The sequence below is a fragment of the Cannabis sativa genome, chromosome X (genome assembly GCF_029168945.1).
Source record: "Cannabis sativa cultivar Pink pepper isolate KNU-18-1 chromosome X, ASM2916894v1, whole genome shotgun sequence".
Lineage (NCBI taxonomy): Eukaryota > Viridiplantae > Streptophyta > Magnoliopsida > Rosales > Cannabaceae > Cannabis > Cannabis sativa.
The window spans coordinates 57,365,603-57,385,534 of NC_083610.1; the positions used below are offsets into that span (position 1 = coordinate 57,365,603).

General features: G+C 29.1%; 2 protein-coding genes and 1 long non-coding RNA gene across 3 annotated transcripts; 1 reads left to right on the top strand and 2 right to left on the bottom strand.

Moving 5' to 3' along the window:
* The first annotated feature begins 1,796 nt into the window (after nt 1-1,796).
* Nucleotides 1,797-3,871, top strand: LOC133032435 (uncharacterized). Its single transcript, XM_061106375.1, has 4 exons — nt 1,797-2,228; nt 2,333-2,875; nt 2,982-3,111; nt 3,253-3,871. Exons 2-4 carry the CDS (start codon nt 2,604-2,606, stop codon nt 3,751-3,753), a joined length of 903 nt encoding a protein of 300 aa, XP_060962358.1. The 5' UTR covers nt 1,797-2,228; nt 2,333-2,603; the 3' UTR covers nt 3,754-3,871.
* A 2,189-nt stretch (nt 3,872-6,060) lies between these two features.
* Nucleotides 6,061-7,212, bottom strand: LOC133032291 (uncharacterized). The gene is made up of 3 exons (XM_061106182.1): nt 7,037-7,212; nt 6,390-6,947; nt 6,061-6,229 (listed from the first exon to the last, which is right to left on the bottom strand). Exons 1-3 carry the CDS (start codon nt 7,210-7,212, stop codon nt 6,061-6,063), a joined length of 903 nt encoding a protein of 300 aa, XP_060962165.1.
* Nucleotides 7,213-15,371: 8,159 nt separating this feature from the next.
* LOC133032439 (uncharacterized) lies at nt 15,372-17,780 on the bottom strand. Its single transcript, XR_009685074.1, has 2 exons — nt 16,932-17,780; nt 15,372-16,494 (listed from the first exon to the last, which is right to left on the bottom strand). It is a non-coding gene; the product is annotated as an uncharacterized LOC133032439 (long non-coding RNA).
* Nucleotides 17,781-19,932: the final 2,152 nt, after the last annotated feature.

Here is a 19,932-nt window from a genome sequence, read left to right on the forward strand (position 1 = left end):
TGGACCTTCGAAGAACACTCGAGGAAAAAGACCTCGAACTGTTGTTGAAAATTCAGACTCAGATTTTGAGTTGGATTCTGAATTTCTTAAGTCGCCTGTTTCTGTTAAGGTATTTTACTATTTATCTGTTGTTGTTTTTGAGGTTTTTTGTTTTTTTGTTAAATTCGATATTTGAGGTTCATATATCTGGGTATTTGTTTGTTTTTGTTTATGTATTTGTAATTGTTTTATATATATTGTTCGATTTATTTATGTGTTTTTGTTAATTTTTTATTTGTTGTTTTGTTGGTGTTGTTATTTTTTATTTTAGGGCAAGGGTAAATCCCCCGTGAAGGTGTTGCCATCATCGTGTTTCGAAGAAATTCCTGTTAATAGGATTGTTGAGGTTTGTCATGTTATGCATTCTGTTCTATGTTTTTTTGTTGTTTTTTTGTTGTTGTTATTTTCGTAGTGTTTTTTGGTGTTTTATCAGTGTTTTCATTGTTCTGTTTTTTAGGATTGGGAATTCAAGTACACTCGATCTCAATTTTATCATTCTAGAGTAGTAACATCTGGTTATTACTCGTACTTGGTGACATTAAGAGAATTTTAATCGAAAGCCAATTGGAAATTTTTTCAAAATCCGTGTTTGGTTATTTTCTTCGAATTCCTGAGTACATAATTCATTACCAATTGCTGCATTGTTTGCTGTTGAGGGAGGTTCAGCAGCCTAATGGGTTGGAGTTTTGGGTTTGTGTCCAAGGGAAATACCTTAGGTTTAGTATCGAAGAATTTGCGTTGGTCACGGGGTTAGATTGTCATGTTGATTCTGATTTTTATCGCCTTAAGCAAGATGATAATGAATTGGTCAAATCTTGTTTTAAGGGGTACAAAAATTACCAAGGGTGCTATTCAGACTGCTTTTATTGCTGACAATCTTAAGGATAACGACGATCTTGCAATCAAGTTGGCTGTATTGTATTTTGTGCAGTGTTATTTGTTAGGTGGTCCCCCTGGTAAAGTTGTTTCGTCTGAGGAAATAGATGTTGTGGATAGTGGTCGATATAATGAATTTGGGTGGGGCAAGCATTGTTTTGATATCACTATGCATTCTTTGAAGGGTAAGATAGATTCTGGTTATAAGAGGGTAGTTCGTAGTGACGAGGATGGTGGGTATTACAGGTTATTGGGTTTTCCTTTGGCTATTCAATTCTGGTTTTTCGAGTGTTGCCCGTATGTTATTGGGAAACTATCCTTGTACTCAAATGTTGGCATTCCAAGGATTTTGAATTGGCCTAAATTACCCAAGGACAAGGAGGGTATGGTGAAAATGGATGTCATGAACACCCTCATTTTCGATCGGTCTTTGAAAGAGGTAATCCTGTTGTTTTTTATTATTTTTCCACTGTTGTTTTAATGTTGTTTTTGTATACATTATTTATACTTTATGTTTTTATTGTTGTTGTTATTTTATAATTTCAGTTTCATGTGCATATTGTTTTTTGTTGGTTTTTGTTGTTTCAGTTAAAATTAAGAAACCTCACTCCAACTTCCGTTGAGAGATTGAGTTTGAGCCTCACTGATTTTTTTCTCTGGTGAGACTACTCCCGAGGCTGTGAAATTCAAAATTAAAGGTGGTTCCAAGCCTGCTGGTCAACCTGGCTTGATGGGTTCTTCTTCATCAACTGCTCATGAGAATGTCTCCCGAGTTGAGTTTGAGGAATTTAAAAGTGTTTATCTGTTGTTGTCGACCAATGAGGGATTCTTATGAAATCTGTTCTTGAGATGAACAAGAAGCCGGACATTCTTATTGAGGTTTTTTTTTTTAAATTGTCATTACTTTTTCTGTTATTTTTTTAGTAGTGTTTTTATGTTGTTTTATACAGTTACTTATTTTTTTTTTTTCTCAGTCATCCCAAGGTGGTCCCACTCACAATGGATCTCAGTCTGAAGATGCTCTTCGTACTTCAGAAAATGAGGATGATGAAGATTCCACTTCGGAGGAAGACGAGGATGATAAATTCGACGATGACAAAGGAGATGATCATCATGACGATGAAACTGATGATGATGATGATGATCTGGGTGGAGATGGTGTTGGTGCTGGTCAGGATGAGGCTCACACGGGCGATGTTCGTAACGATGAGGGTGTTGTTGTCCCCGCGGTTGTTTCGAGGGATGATGATACCGGCAAGGTCGATGATGCCAAGAATTCTGACCCTGTGGAACCTATTGCAGAGATCAAACAGGTGTGTTTCTTGTTTGGACATCATTTTTGGTTTGTGCTTTTTTTTGTGTGTTTCTGTGTTTTGTGTTTGTTTTAATAGTGTTTTACTGTTTTTTTTGTTATCAGCCTGATCAGTCTCAAGGTGGGGAGGAGAACATTGATGTTGATGCAACAATTGCATCTGCTGTTAAAGCTGTGGAGAATTTGGTTTGTGTTTATGTTTTTTTTTTTTTATATTTGTATTTATTTGGTATTCTATTGTTGTTTTTATGGTGTTTTTATTGTACTGTTTGAAATTTAAAAATAAGTCTTTTTATTTATCCTTTCTCTTTTTTAGATTGGTTCCTCAACTCATGCCCCTGCTCCTGTTGAGACTTCTGAGAAGACTGATCTTGAAATGGTTGTTTTTCAAGAGACTCCTATTTTACGTCCTCAAAAGAGGGATCGAAAGAAAGGAGCTGTTTTGAAATCCCCATTCATTGAGCTTGCTTCTGGTGCATCTAAATCAGGTTCATCCTCGGTTTCTCCTGATGATTCTGTGTATAAGGTCGTTAAATATGTGCGTGGTTTGTGCCCGTTGGACAACAAGATTGGTGAACCTGTTGATCCGCAATTGGAAGCTGAGTTTGTCAAGTGGGTTGATTCAGGTCTTAGAAAGCATAAATCTAAGTAAGTATTTTTGTAGGTGTTTTCAGTTGTATATCTGTTATTGTTTTCTATTTATTTTTTATTTTTTCATTTCTGTTTTGATATTTTTTTATTTGTTTTTTTTTAGCACAACAACTAATGTGTATTGTAAGGGTAAGGACACTATATTTCCGCCATTTCGTTTTGGTGTTGAGGACATCAGCAACAAGATGTGGTTTCACAACCTTGCCTACCCTAATTGTTTCCTTACCAATTCTGTAAGTTTTTATTTTATTATTATTATTATTTTACATATTATTTTTTTTATCTATTTTTTTTAATGTTTTTAAGTGTTGTTCTGTTAGTTTTTTATAAGTTTGAATGTTTTTTCACTTACTTTTTTTTATCTGTTTGTTCAGCACATTGACATCATTTTCTATTATCTTCGTAAGAAAATAATGTACTCAGCCGAGCCGAAAATCAAAGTCACCACAACTGATTGCCTCTTTTGTTCTAGCATAACAACTTTGTATGAGAGGTTTGTTGAGAAAAACAACGATATATCGGTGTTGTCTCTTTCTCACAATGTGGCCCAGTACATTCAAGGTGGTAAGATATTATGTGCCACTCCTTGGCATTTGGTTGATCATGTTGTTATGCCTATCAATGTAAAATTACAGGATCATTGGATTTGTGGTCGTCTTAACATAGTTGACAGGCGCATATATCTGTACAATTCACTGCGTTCTGGGAGGTATATGACTGCTGCCAAAGAGGCTTGCAAGCCTTTCTCTGTTATTTTACCATATTACTTCTCTATGTTAGACTTCAAAGGCCTTCGCAACGAAACTAAGTTTAGCACTATGGAACCGTTCCCTATTGTTGCTGTTGATGGTTTACCCGAGCAGGTCACAGCGTAAGTTTTATGTTTAGTGTTCAATGTTTTTTCACTGGTTGTTTGTATTTTTATTTTTTTGTTGTTGACTTTGTTTTTTATCAGTGTTCTCATAGTGTCTTTTTTTGTGTTTTATTGTTTTTTTTTTTCCAAGATTGTGGTGTTTTTGTTGCATCATTTGCCGAGTATTTCATTGATGGCAAACCCATCCCATCCTCTGATTTTGATGTGGAAATTCACCGCGATCGTTTGGCTGCGTTATTTTATCATTATGGGATGAAGAAGCAAACTGAGAACATTGAAAGTGAATCCGAGGCCCCTCCTAGCCTTCCCAAGAAGTGATTTGCTTTTTCAATCAGACTGTCATTGTTCTTATAGTTTTTTAATGTTGTTTTAATGTTTTTCATGTTGTTTTTCGTAAACAAACATTGGTGTTTTGTTGTTTTTTCTTACGCTTTGTGTGGACAATATGTAATCTTTTATTTTTGTATGTTTTTTCTTATTATTTTTATGTACAAACAAGTTGGTATGTTAAAGTTGTTTGTTTTTTCATTTCAGATCCATTCTTTTTTTGTTTTTTTTTTCTTATAGTTTCTCTGTTTTTTTGAATCCAAATATTCATTTCAGTATTAAAAACACAAACTGTTTCAATAACAAACTTCATATATATATTCAATTTAGTATCCAACATCTTTTAATATCCAATCTAGAGTATCAACAATTCCCAATGTAATCAATGTTTTTCAAATAAAAAACTGTATTCCCTGTGTATTTCAGAAATTTAAATTCCTCAATATCTAATTCTCATAACGTATGTGTAGTTTTCTTTTGTTTTTCCACTGTTGTTCTGTTGTTGTTTTTATTCCCTTCTACGTCTTCTCGCCGCATGTTCTTTTGTTATGCCCCTGGCCACCACATTTGCTGCACTTGTTGTGTTGATCCCTTTCCCATCCAGCCTTCCTTCTTAATGTTTTTGGTCTTCCTGATTTTACTCTTTCATGTGGAGGCAAGACTGTAATATTTTTCACTTCTTCCGGTACCTCCCATTCACTTTGGTGTCCTATTGGGTAAACTGTCCCTGAATAAGTTGCCAGCCAATTTTTTTTTGTGTAGTAATCTGAACAGTAGGTGTACGGGTCCATGTTCATCTCCCTCATCACGGCCACTGCGTGCCCGCATGGCATTTCATCTATTTGGAACCTGTTGCACGTGCATGTTCTTTTTTCTAGATCTACTTCCCACGATTCTTTCATTCTTGTTACCTCAAACAAGTAATCTGTTGTTGCTTTAACCTGTTTTAAATTTTATTGAAAAAAAAAAAATCAAACATAGCTGTAATTCCTACAACAACAATACAAAACTATTGAAACAGCACTACAACAACACTACAACACTACAAAAAAAAAACATAATTAATATTTTACCTCCAGATTCAATGAGTATGTGTAATTTTTCAACAGTATGTCTTCTCCAGTTGGTGATAGCTTAGTGAAGGTGTTTTGTGCTTTTGTCCTATTAGTATGCGTCCATTGTTGCACCAATGCTCTCAAGCATTCTAGCAGCGTTGTAATTGGTAGCTCCCTTGCTGCCAAATTTGCAGCGTTCAAAGGATTCTGATATGTTTGAGGTCATTGTGGAATACCTCTTGTTTTGGCTATGAATTCTTGACCACTTTTCATACCCGATTTTTTTGAGGTAAGGTCTTATGCGTTTGTCCAATCCATCCAATTCAGCCATGTGGAACTCGAATTGCTTTTCTGTGTAGGCTTTCACTGCTCCAAAGAATGGCGAGATTGTATTTGGCGGCATGTTGTTTGAAGCTTGCTTTAAGGTTGCTCAAAATGTGGTAACCGCAAAGAATCGTGTGCAATTTCTGGATAGATTTCTCTCGCTGCTTTGATGAGGCTTTCATTTCTGTCTGAAATTAGGCATTGGTGTTCCCGTACACCATACGCTTCTTTAAATTTTTTGAAGAACCATTTCCAAGATTGGTCATTCTCAGAATCTGCAACACAAAACGCTAGTGGAAAAATATGACCTGCTGCATCTTGTGTGCATGCGCACAACAAAGTTCCCCCATAAGTCGCTTTGAGGAACGTTCCGTCCACAACAACTATCGGTCTGCATGCTCCCCACCCTTTTATGGATGCATCCAACGCCATGAAAACAAAGAGCAAGCTGTTGTCTTCTGCCGTTTTCAGATCCACAAATGATCCAGGGTTTGTTTTTTCCACCATGTGTAAGAAACTCGGTATTAGGCTGTACGAGTCACTAGCATTACCTCTCAAGTCGTTTACTGCATGTTCCTTACTTCTCCAAGCTTTCATATAGTTCATTTTGATGCCAAATCAGATTTCAACTCCCCTTTTATGTCCATCGCTGTTGCCTTGGTCTTTATGTTCAAGAACTTCGGTTTTATGCATTCCCCTATCAGTTTCGATGTTGCTTGCCTTTGGTCTTCATGCCTTATATTTATGGGGCATGTGTGCATATTTGAGAACCTATTGAAACAAAAAAAAAACAACAAAAACAACATTAAAAAACTATTAAAACAAATCTGTTGCAGATACCAATCATGTGTATTTCAGTACAAATTGTGAAAACAGGTCATTTGTTAAGGATGCCAACAAAAACAACATTAAAAAACTATTAAAAACCAACCTCCTGATTATGAATGTGTTTGTTGGCCCATTTCTCGATGCTCTTAGTGACCAATTGCAGCTTTCGTAAACACATTTCAGACTGTATTCTTGAGAGCAGGACTTCCACACTTTGTACTGAAAGTTGTTTTTGATTGCGTAGTAGCTGAGGACATTTTTTAGAGTTTCTTTGTCTTTGTATGCCTGTCCTTTTTCCACTTCGGGGTGTTGCTTTTCTGTTATTAACTTTGCATTGTTGATGTCAATTTCTGGATCCAGTTTTTTACTGGTGTTTTCAAGTTGTTCTACCATTTCTTCAGCAACCAGATTTGCATAGTCAATTATGTCGAATTTGTCCTCCTCATCTTCTATTGTTTCTGACTTTTCCCCTTCTTCCGTTTGCTGTCCCGTTGTGTATGATTCTGTTGTTGTTATGTTGTTTTCAAGCGTTGTTGTGTTGTTTTCGATCATTGCCACATTATATTCATTCGGTGTTGTTGTGGATATCGAATTTGGTGTTGGCAAAGACGTGTTGTGTTGTTGTTTTGCCGGTTCACACATAGTGGATATGTCGTGAAATCTGTTTCCTTCATTTTCAATTCCAAGTAAAAGTAGAGGCTTCGATCGTTGCATATTTTGATCGGTGGTATTCCTTCTTTAGCTTGGTACTGTATTTGTAGTGTTGTGCTGGTGTTTTCGCACCCCAATGAAGTAACCAGTATTTGCAGTAGCTCTTCGTACTTGCATTTTGTTGGTATGAATTCTCCACTAGCCACATAGTTCTCATAATTGTGATCTTCATTCCATTGTCCATTGCTCTTGATGAGTACTGGTAGACGTTCCATTACCTGTCATTCCAGGGTCTTATTTAATGTTAAAACAATTGTACAACAACAATAAAACAATAGCAAAACAACAAAAAAAATAAAATAACAACAATAAAACAACACAAAAACAACCAAACAGAAATACCCATTATTTTTTTTTAAGTTTTTATTATTATATTTGTCTGATACATATATGTATGAATGTTGTTGTAGTACTGACCGCAAAACAACATTTGAACAACCCTGATGTTGTGTTTGAATAATTGTACCAATTTATCGATTTTTTTTTTTTCGAAATCATTTTGTGTTGCAAACGTCAAATTAACAATAGAACAACCCTCATTTATGTTTTTGCATCATAAATTAAAGAATATCACAGTTGTGTTTTCGTTTTTTTGTTTAAAACTTCAGATCTAAATCCTTTTTTTTTATTTTTAATTTTTTTTGGTTTCTTAAGAATTAAATTATTTTTTGGGTTTGTTGTGTTTACCTCTGTTATTTTTTTGGGACAGTTTTCTGTACGTCTTGTTCTTCAATTCTGATTCCTTTTCAAAAAACTCTTCGCCGGATTTAATGGTTTTTTCTTGGTGATTTCCATCTCCGGCGTCTCCTCACACACGAACAAGGTTGTTTCCCGTGTGTTTTACTGTTCACAGTAGAAATGAAATGATGTTGGGCTTGGGCAGTACAAAAGTAATGATATTGGGCTGGGGCAGTATAAATGTTGTTTTTGCTGTGTCCCAGTATAAATGTAAAGTTTTGGTCCAAAAGCAGTATTTTTGTAAAATTCCCTAATTCTCTTTGATTATGCTAATTCTTAATGAGAATTTTGACAGCATCACTTTTTCATTATTTAAGATTTTTAACTTCTTCTTTGATTATGCATCCCATATTTACTTATTTTCTGAAGTCTAAATCTATGAAGAATTGGGCAGCATAACGGCATGGAGACATTAAACTCTCTTATTTTTCCTTTGTCTATATCTCACTTTTGAAGATCTTTTATGGCTTAGAGAGCCTAGATCAAAGTGGACCAAAGAGAAAATAAGAAAATTTACTAGAGAAGAAAAGAAAAAAGTTTAGAAAGATGAAAAGAAAATAAGGAATAACCCTAATACTTACTCTGTAGAACTTCTTTGAAGATGAGAATATGTGAGTATTTTCTCTGTAAATTTTGGCAGAGTTTTCTTTTCTTCCTTTTTTCTTTTCTTCCTGATTTGCTTTCCTTTCCTTTTTTTTTTTTTTTTTTCATAAACTCATTTTTACGATATCTTGATCAGAGAGTGGAGAGGTGAGTAGTGGGCAGTTAAAAGTTAGTGGAGTAGAAAAGTGGGAAAATATTATTAATTAATAAATATTTTTTTCCTTTTTTTAATGTTGTTGAACAAGTTATTCTCTTTATTATCATTATTATTTTTTTTTATTATAATAATTAATAATAAAAAAAACAATTCAACAAATATCAACATAAGTATAATTTTTTCAACTAAAATAAAATATATACTAATACATATTGGTTGCGTTATCATCAATATCATCATTGCCACAACCATCATTATCTCCCAGATCCAACATCATCAAACTATAGTGACAGGGGGTCTAACTGAAATCTCGAAATACTCGCACTCTATTTCTGCATCAATGCCCGCATTATTAGGTCTTGATTGACTTAATTTTGCTTAACTAAAAAGGCACTTGCAAAATGAAAGTTTTGAGCAAATTAGGGCATTCACCATTCAAAATTCAAATCTAAGAGCATAAGATAATTTTATATAATACCTATGATACATACAGTGACCAAAAATCTAAAATCATGTTGCTTAGATAATCGTGTCAGCCGCCTTGACACCATTCAATATGTAGGAAAAGCAAACTCGTAGCAAAACCGTAGAAAAAAGTCTAGAAAAGCTGAGTGTTTGGTAAATTATAAATTTCAAAGTACTATGAGTTGTTAAGATCTAATATAATGATAATGATAATGTTATAATCTAGTTTATTATAATCACAAATGTGTAAAAACTTATTTTATATCATATTTTATTTTTTTTATATATATTTTAATTTTTTTTTCAAATATAAATTTATATGCATTTGATAAAAATAATTTATAGTATTTTTTTAATTATGTTTTATCAAAATGTAAAAAAAAAATTAGAAACTCAGGTATATAAGAAAAATTATAGCTTGATATTGTTTGTTAATATTAAAATAAAATATAAATTATTTTTTTTTAAAAAAATAAGAGATGTAATAATTATTTATTTTATTATAATTAGATTAGTTTATTTTAATTTTTTAATATATAATAAATAAGTAAATATGGTTTTAGTACAAAAAAAAATTATTATAGTCTTTTAATCAAAACAACTTTTTCTAAAAGTTGGGTTGGAGGAGCTTCAGCTTTTAGCTGTAACTTTTCTAAAAATTCTTCAAAAAGCTGTTTTTTTGACTGTTTACCAAACACATTTTTATCTAAGCTTTTTCAAAAAGCAGCTTTTAACTTTTCCAAAAGCTGTACCAAACGGGCAGGCCCGTCTCAAGGTGTTGAGAGGCCTAGGGCGAAATTTGAAACAGGGCTTTTTTTACAAAAAAATAAAATAAATATTATATAATTTTATTTATTTTTACTTTGAGATTATTATTGAAATTTTGACACAATATAATTTAACTTTTTATCTTCATATAACAAATAATTTTTCTCACCATATAAGGTAACTTAACGTAATATTTAATTATAATTAATAGCATCTTTATTGAAGTGTTATATATTTTAGGACTTTTGTAAAAAAAAAAAATCAATAGTATGTCAAAAATTATGTTAATTTTTTTTAATATATGTAATAAGTTTTTATAAATTTTAAAAAATAAATAATAATTAATAAATATATTTTTTATTTAAGTTATAATATTCTTGTTAGTTATTTTTTAAAATATTTGATTAAAAAAAATCAATAGTATGTCAAAAATTATGTTAATTTTTTTTAATATATGTAATAAGTTTTTATAAATTTTAAAAAATAAATAATAATTAATAAATATATTTTTTATTTAAGTTATAATATTCTTGTTAGTTATTTTTTAAATATTTGATTTATTTATTAGAATTACAATAAATTATTTTATCCGTTTGATTGCATTAAGAGTAATTTTTTAAAAATTGTTCACTAAACATAATCTTTGCTCCTTACTAAAAATATTTATAACATAATATTTTTTTTTTAAATAATATTTTTTTAAGAAAAAAAACCCCAACAGTTTACTATAAATTTATTTCTAAACATTATATTATATATATATTTTTAGTTAATGCATTGAATATATCTTAAAATATTATATTCTTATCAAATAAATAAATAAACAGGAGGTAGGAATCGAACTCGGCACCCACACCTCAACAAAACCCCTCTATTACCAACTGTGCTATAAGCCATTTTATGTAATTATTGAACCAAAATTTATATATACATATATTATATTTTTATTTTTTTATATATATAATATTAATTTTAATTTTTTCGGGGCCTTCGAAATTGTGGGGCCTGAGTAAGACAGAAATATAATCGGTTGTTCATATAGTATAAAAAGAGAGCAGGAGAAAGATAACACAGAAATCTGAAAACTATAAACATTTTATTTTGTTTGGAAAATGTAAATTTTTTATTAAATGATCATGATACTTCCCAAAAAATAAATGAGGGGAATGGAAGTGAAAGAAGTATATCTTATGGTTAATAATTGAACCTCTTACCATGAGGAAACAAACCCCAAGCTCGACTACCAACCGTCCCCATTAGCTAATCAATTAACACTACTTATGCAATTGTATATTATGGAAATAGCATTAAATAATTGGGAAAAATTCTTGTTAACTATTTCCAAAGGGCTTTTTCTATTAGTGTACAATAAAATCAATTTTATTACAAAAAATGTATGAAAAAAGTTAATTTAAAAAATGTATATATTTGAAAACATATTTACATAAAATCATACAAATTGTTAATTTAATTATATTAGATTTATTAATGAGTCAAATTACCATAATTAAATTTTTGTAACACAATAATTTATTTAAAATATTTATTATTAATTTTTTAGTTGAATAATAATGTTGTTATTGTTTATTATATATTATTATGATTTATGTTTGAAATGATATCAATAATGTTTTATATTTATTATAACAGTAGTTTAGAAATATTTAATAATATAAAATATTTATAAAAATATAAAATAAACAATAGAAATAGAAGTGGAATTTAAATATATAAATATTAAACAGTTTTATTTTTAAGAAACAAAAAGTACATAATTAATTATTAAAAAATATATATTTATTATTCATTTTATTTTGATTAATTGTAATTTAATTATTTTTTATTGAAATATAATATCAAAATAATACATATTAATGTATATAAATTTTGAAAGTATGTTTATTTAAAGTTATAAAAAACAATAAAATGTGTATTATATATTATTGTGATTCATGTTTTACATGATAATAATAATGCTTTATGTTTATTGTGACAATGATTTAAAAATTCTTAATAATAATTTTTTTTTTATAAAAATATAAAATAAACAATTTTGTGAAATTTTTAAAAGTACATATTAAACAGTTTTAATGTTTATAAATAAAAAAAATTATTATGAAATAAATGTTTCTTATTCATTTTATTTTGAATAATTATATTTTAATTAATTTTATGTTGAAATATAATATTTAAATTATAAAATATATAAATTTTAAAAGTGTGTTTATATATAATTTTTAAAAATAATAAAATGTGTATTATATATTATTGTGATTCGTGCGTGACATCATAATAATAATGCTTCATGTTTATTTTAACAATGATTTTGAAGTTTTTAATAATTAAAATGTTTATAAAAACACAAAATAAATAAATTTGTAAAATTAAATAAATAAATTTTAAACAGTTCTAGCATTTATAAACAAACTAATTTTTTAATAAGAAAAAAATATTTATTATTCATTTTATTTAGAATAAATATAATTTAATTAATTTTCTATAGAAATATAATATCAAAACTATAAACATTAATGTATTTAAATTATAGAAGTGCGTTTATTTATAGTTTTGAAAGCATAAAAAAACTAATAAAATTCAGATGTATGCCCTATTTTATATACATTTATGTAAAATGCCATATTTTATATTATATATTTTTCGAAATTCTCTTATATTAAAATGCCCTGTTTTATAGAAATTCTTTTATTATTATATGTTTATTATTCATTTTATTTTGAATAATTATATTTTAATTAATTTTATGTTGAAATATAATATTAAAATTATAAATATTAACGTATATAAATTTTAAAAGTGTGTTTATATATAATTTTAAAAAATAATAAAATGTGTATTATATATTATTGTTATTCTTGCGTGACATCATAATAATAATACTTCAAGTTTATTTTAACAATGATTTTGAAGTTTTTAATAATTAAAAATATTTAAAAAAACACAAAATAAACAAATTTATAAAATTAAATAAATAAATATTAAACTATTCTAATATTTATAAACAAAATAATTTTTCAATAGGAAAAAAATATTTATTATTCATTTTATTTAGAATAAATATAATTTAATTGATTTTCTATAGAAATATAATATCAGAACTATAAACATTAATGTATTTAAATTATAGAAGTGTATTTATTTATAGTTTTAAAAGCATCAAAAAACTAATAAAATTCAGATGTATGCCCTATTTTATATACATTTATGTAAAATGCCCTAGTTTATATTATATATTTTTGAAATTCTCTTATATTAAAATGCTCTATTTTATAGAAATTCTCTTATATTATATATTTTCGAAATTCTCTTATATTAAAATGCCTTATTTTATATTAAAATAATGTATACATTTATGTAAAATGCCCTATTTTATATTATATATTTTCAAAATTCTCTTAGAATTCTTCTTGGAATTTTGTGCTCCTTATTATTGAGTAATTGCCCACTCATATCAAAGCAATATTCAAGATAGTGTGGAAGATTGTGTAGTTTTTCATATCCCGAAGCAGAATCTAAGTTCAGTTCTTGATCATACTCTGTAACAAAAAGAATCAAGGGTTAGAGAACTGAACAAAATGAGTCAATAATTTCCGTTGCAATCAATGTACGGTTTTTTAATCCCTTATGTGTTTATTTTGTTATTTTGGAAAATCCATGTTAGGTTGTTAGATTAGTCTTAACTTAACATACTTGAATAGTAAATAAGATCCTAGTTAAACAAGTTTCTAACAAATAACTATATGCATGATATAATGTCGATTATGCAATTAGGACCATAACATGATGGTCAGTTTTATTAACTGCATTTGAGGCACATGGTAGCACCCTAATGACTATATGTTGACCCATTAAACTATAGTCCACCACTTCTTGTATTATGAGCCCAATATATATAGAGACATTTACATAAATATAGTAATAAGAAACCTAGTTTACATAAATATAATAAGTAAACTTAATAGAAAAAAATATGGTATTTAAAATAAAAAATTTAACATATATAGGATATGTCATTTATATTACTATTAAAAATATTAAAATTCCATTCATATATTTTTCTTTTTTAAAAAAATAAGACAAATGAAACTACAGTGATCGCTAGAGTTGTCACTGGTGTTAGAAAAATTACCGGAGTAGCTTCCGGTGTTAGAAAAGTCTCCAGAGTTGCTGGCGGTGCCAAAAAAATTGTCGAAAATTGGCATTGTCACCGAAAAATCATTGGAAAAATCACCAAGAAACCAATTTTGATTATATCTAAGTAAAATTTATAATTAAAAAACCTATAAATACAGTTTTGAAGCAACCCCATTACAGTAAAACAGAAGTGCTCGAAAAGAATACAACAATCAAACTACTCTCTCCAGCCACACAAGATTTTTTTCTCTCTCCTGCGCTTCAAATTGCTTAGTTTCTCATGCGATGAAAATCAATCACCAAAGATCCTTCATCAAGAAATTGGTTTCTTCATCAAGAAACTGGTTTCTTGGTGATTTTTCAAGCAACAATGCCAATTCTGATGACTTTTCCAACGCCGACAGCAATTCTGGCAACTTTTCCGATACCGACAACAAATTTCGATGACTTTTCCAGCACTAGTGACAAATAAAACTGCTTAAAAATAAATAAAAATATTAAATATGAGCTTTGAAAACCTAATTTACATATATATGACATATCAAATACTATAAAAATATCTAAAAATAAGAAAGTACCATATAAATTGGTCAGATTTAAAAGTACCATAGTTAAGTAAATAATTTTTAAAATCCTATAATGAGTGTAATTGCCACATATATATGCCCACACCCCTTAGGGTATTTAGGCATATAATGAGAGGTTTAGGTGTGTTAAGTTAGAGAGTGGTAAGGTGGTAAGATTTTGGTTTAGGAATGCTCTCCATAAGCTCTCACACTCTCATGCTTTGATACTAGAATTCGTGGTGATTCAAGATAACTCACAATCAAGCAATGCTCAATATTAATGTATATTTTTGTATAATTTAATGCTTTAAATAAAATTGGATCTTGGTTGTGATAAATGCAATTCTATAAACTTATGTACTTTCGGGAGCCTGAATTTGAGGGGGAGTACTAGAAGGAAATTCAAACTCTCAACTATGATGAAAATGATAACCAAGATGTTGTCAACTTGGATTCAAGTGGTATCATATTGGATCAAAGTGGTGATGACACAAACGGATCAAAATCTGGAAATGTGTGATTTTTTAATTTTTAAAAAATAATAATTATATATATCATAAATATTATTTAATTTCGTATATTATTATTTTTTTTTAAAAAAAAAGAATCATATAGTTTATTTATTTTCAAATATCTAGTTTTATTGAATATTATTTAACATTATTTTCTATTTAAAAAATTGAAAAATTATAAATTTATTAAAGAATATGTTATAATCCATTTATTGTTGTTTTCATAATGTACATGAATTTTCAAAATATTATATATATATATTTTTTAATATTATTTTATTTAAATTTTATAAATATTTATTTTATTTGTGAATATAAGTATTATTTACTATTTGTTGACTCAGAATTTGATCAATTAGTAGCGGAGTTGTATTTATGATAGACAATCACCACGTGTCAATAAGAACAATAAATGATAAAAGAGAAATAAAAATTTATAGAGGTTCAACTCCTTTGTTTAGTGGGAAATGGCCTACTCTCCCTTTTAGTTGTATTGATATGATAGATAATACCACTCCGATCACAAGTGTTGTAGGTTCTAGGATGGCTCTCTTTGAATTACAATAGTGAGAATGATGCTAGACACATCAAGAACTCATCACATCAAGAACTGAAGAGTTCTTATGGAGGACTTATGAGAAGATGTGACTTAGTGTTTTGTATGATGCAAGTGGCGTGTGGGAGAGAGAAGTAGAGAGTGCAAGTGTTCTAGGGTTTCCAGAGTTAGAACTTAGAACTCATGAATTAGAACTTAGCCCTTTAGGTTTAGCCTAGTGCTCTTTATATATGAGAGTATATAGGAGAGAGGTTACAGAAGATCTAAGCCAAAGTAGGTTGATATCCCTTAAAATGAGGAGATATCACCTATTTGTTGCGTATTAAATATATAAGAAAATAACCTATTAATTATTCCTAAAGAATAGATAAATATCTGAAGTTGAACCCCTATTTTTGTGGGTTGTTGAAGCCAACTCGTAGCTGAGAGTATCTGTCCAAGTTGAAAGCTGCAAAGACACCAAAAGTGTCTGCCAGAAGAGAAGCTGCCCGACCTACCATTTGTTGGAGGCTGGCCGGCCTATGCTGTACCATGGTCGGCTAGGTATTGCTCCTGCAGCCTTAGGATGTGTCTGCCAGCTTTCTGTGCCTGTCAGCTTTTCCATGTGCCTGCGAGCTTTGGTACGTGTTGGTCAGTCTTAGTATGTGTTGGCTAGCCTTAGTATGTGTTGGCCAACCTTAATAACTTTATTGTACAACTTTCCTTGTAAAAGTCAGGCTTCCTTGGTCGAACAAGCCTTTCTTGGTGTGATAGCCTTATTGGCCAACCAACTTGTGCTCAAACCCTGGCCGACCTATAACTTTCCTCTGGCCGGTCTATGAACTCCCCTTGGCCGGCTAGACATGGTTGTACAAACTTCTTGACGATTTGCTTAACTCCTTTCACTTGTTGCTTGACGGTTTTGCCATGGTAAGGAAACTTTGTCCTGCTATTGATAAAGCTGTATTCCACGTTCCTCAATCTTGACTTATGTGGACATGCTACATTAGGTAGACAAAATTTGGAATAACATTATTATTTTAATTATTAAAATATTTATATTAAAAAATTATTTATACTGATTTTGTCCTATACGACAACAAATATAGTATAATATTAAAATAATCCAACTCAACTTAATCTAATCTTAATTAATAATCAAATCATGTATACTAAACGAGACATTTTCACATTAATTTTTAGGTTACTCAAATCAAATTGAGAGTTCCATTACTTTTTATATTTTTATTTCTGTTCATTTGTCTAATTTTCAGGAGTACATATTGATAACTATTTACAAACAGCACATAAATTAGCTTAATATTTTTTTAGGCTACACAATAAGTAATTTTGGATGGAAAAGATCCTCCACCATTTGTAAACACTTCCATTTCAATAATTTAATGATACAATTTTTTCTTAAAAATGAAATGCGAACCTTAGAATTTTCACAAAATTGTCCCTCCCATAGTCTCATCTGACTCTATTTCTATCTTCCCTCACAAGCCTTCTCTCTCTGTATATAAATAAATGATTAAGGATAATCCCATAAAATATAATTTTTGAGGCAAAAATAATGCTTTATTATTGCTTAATGATGGTTCTATGAAAAATTGATTTTGAGACAATAGATAATGTTAGCGATGCTTAACGATAGTCCTTTAAAACGTGCTTATAATAACAAAAAAAAAGTCAAATCAATGCAAAACGATAATTTTGTAATGATTAGCGATGATTTGCGATAAAATTTGATGAAAAATTAATACAGTTGATATCATTATTTCCCGAGTCTTACCAAAAACAAATATTATTTTCTTTCTTAAAAAACATATATGAGAATGTATTTCCTCTAATACATGAATTACAATTATTTTTTTTAAAAAAAAAAATATGAATTACATTTTACATTTTTATTCCCATTTCCAAGCCAATAAACGGCCACCATACCAAACAACGTCCTAATGGCCTAAAATTTCTACCAAAGTTGGATTGAGAAACTGACGCATGATGATTCATGCACAAACAAAATAATTAAATTAGACGCATGATGATTCATGTACAAACAAAATAATTAAATTAGTCCAGCTACAAATTCAAATTATTATAATCTTATAAACTCCTTCAAATAAATAATATGTTTTTATAAGTTGTAATAATGTCAACACAATTTGATAGATTTCAGAAGAGAACTATTTATGTAAGATAAAATTGTATTTATAACAAAGACTAATTTGGAATGAAGATATGATTTATCATTAATTAAGATATAGCATATACATAATTAGTAATACATAGGAATGTCAATGGGGCGGGTCGGATCTGATCCGACTCTGATCCGACCTGATCCAGATCATATACGGATCTGCCCCGCCCCGCCTCGCTGGATCAGATACTCGGATCGGATCTGATCCGACCCGCCTTATACGGATCGGATCTGATCCGACCAAACTTTTTTTTTTAAATAAAAAAAATATATTTTATATCTAAATTTATATTTTTTTTCCAAAATTTATTTGTTTAAGAACTAATAATGCATTATTTTTTTTCTTATATATTTTTATTTTATTTGTCAAAATCAATAAAAAAAAATATATCAAATTCTTATCACATAAAAATGTAATATTACTATTGAAAAATTAATTTACCAAATTTTAGAAATTCCACTAATATAATCATCAATAATAATGTAGTATGATGATTACATGAAATAAATCTCCTCTAAAAAAATACATTAAATTAACTATAAACTTTATATATGCTGTTCTTCTAGTCTTCAAGATTTACTGTATACGACTCCTACAAAAAAATAAATATGTTAATAATAAAAGTAAGATTTTTTATACTGAGTCACAACAAATTGTAATTTTTGTAACTAATACTTTTAGTGATGGACCTATTTTAGTCACAACATAAGAATGATGATTTATAATTAGTTACAATTTTTTAACTTTTAGTCGGAAATTTTGTTGTGATTAAAAATAAGATTTTTTGTAGTGATATTTTTCTTATCAATTTTTAAAATTAAAAAAAAAACAAAAATGGTTATAGAACACATATTTTTTAAAAACAAAAAATTACTTTTATTTTTATGATTAAAAAATTAAAAAAAAAATAAAAATATTAGCAAATGCCCCTTAAATAATTAAATATTTAAGAGTCAAATAATAGTATTAATTACTCATTATTATAATATTTAATTAATTATTATTTTTATTTGATAAACAAAAATTAAATATTATTCTTATTAATTAATAATATGTTTATATTAAATTTAAATTATTGTTGCATACATATATAAAAGTGATATAATATAAAAGTGTAAATTATTGTGCAAATTAATATATTTAACAGTGCCTATACATAAATCGATCTATTGTGTATAATATTTGTTACTGTACTTTCTTATTATAACCTTATATTTAAGATTTTCGAAAAAGGTAGGGAATTTTGCAAATAATAATAATTATTATAATTAAATAATTAAAATATAGAATGGCCAGTATACATATATATTTTTATTTTTATATATATATGTACGCATATATATATAAGAATTAAATTGAGAGAGTAATTAATTAAAATAATAATATATAGTGTGGTCTATGGGCAGATCATATATGTCTAATGGTGGTATTCCACTGGCCTTACACCTTAAAAAAATATATTAAAAAGTAATTTTTTTTTAAAAAAAAATATATTTATTTAAAACGGATCGGGTCAGATCCGATCCGTAAAAAAATTAAGCGGGGTGGGTCGGATCTGATCCAAGATCCAATAACTATCCGAATGTTTCGGATCAGTAATGATCCGTCGGATCGGATCACTGATCCGATCCGAATGAATGGATCTTTTTGCCATGCATGGAAACTTCTTGTAAGAGAAGAAATTCTCTTATGGAAAGTTTTCTAATTTTGGGAAACTTGACTTTCCCTTTTTCTAATGGATGATTTCAGTTTTGCCTTTATTAGAGCAAATCAAATAAACTTTATTTGGCAGGTTTGAAGTCCAAATTCGTGATCTTGTGTAACACCCTAACTAACATAGGCGTATTACGTGATTTTTAAACATGCTGTGCAGCTCGTTGCTAATCAACGAGGTTTATGGAAAACGTGATTAATTAAAATTTTTGCTTTTTAATTAAACTTGTAAAATATAATTACAGAAAGACTCAGGATCCCGATTACAAAATCATTTACAAAATTTAACTGTTTATACAAAATAAATGTCGCATAGCGACTAGTTACAAAATCAGCCTCGTTGTCCCGATGATCGTACGCTCCAGGCCTAACCGCCCCGACATGTACAATCTTCATAAGCTCGCTCACGGTCCATCAGCTCTAGCCTTGCCTTTACCTACACATAAACGTAGAACTGTGAGTCGACAGACTCAGTAAGAAAAGCATAATAATATTCATACATAATCTCGGTCATGATCAGAC

Coding starts and splice junctions, on each gene's coding strand:
- LOC133032435 (XM_061106375.1), top strand. CDS start 2,604: ATGGTTGTTTTTCAAGAGACTCCTATTTTACGTCCTCAAAAGAGGGAT. Junction 2,876..2,981: donor CTTAGAAAGCATAAATCTAA/GTAAGTATTTTT, acceptor GTTTTTTTTTAG/CACAACAACTAATGTGTATT. Junction 3,112..3,252: donor ATTGTTTCCTTACCAATTCT/GTAAGTTTTTAT, acceptor CTGTTTGTTCAG/CACATTGACATCATTTTCTA.
- LOC133032291 (XM_061106182.1), bottom strand. CDS start 7,212: ATGGAACGTCTACCAGTACTCATCAAGAGCAATGGACAATGGAATGAA. Junction 6,948..7,036: donor AGCACAACACTACAAATACA/GTACCAAGCTAA, acceptor TGAAGGAAACAG/ATTTCACGACATATCCACTA. Junction 6,230..6,389: donor AACACATTCATAATCAGGAG/GTTGGTTTTTAA, acceptor TTGTTTCAATAG/GTTCTCAAATATGCACACAT.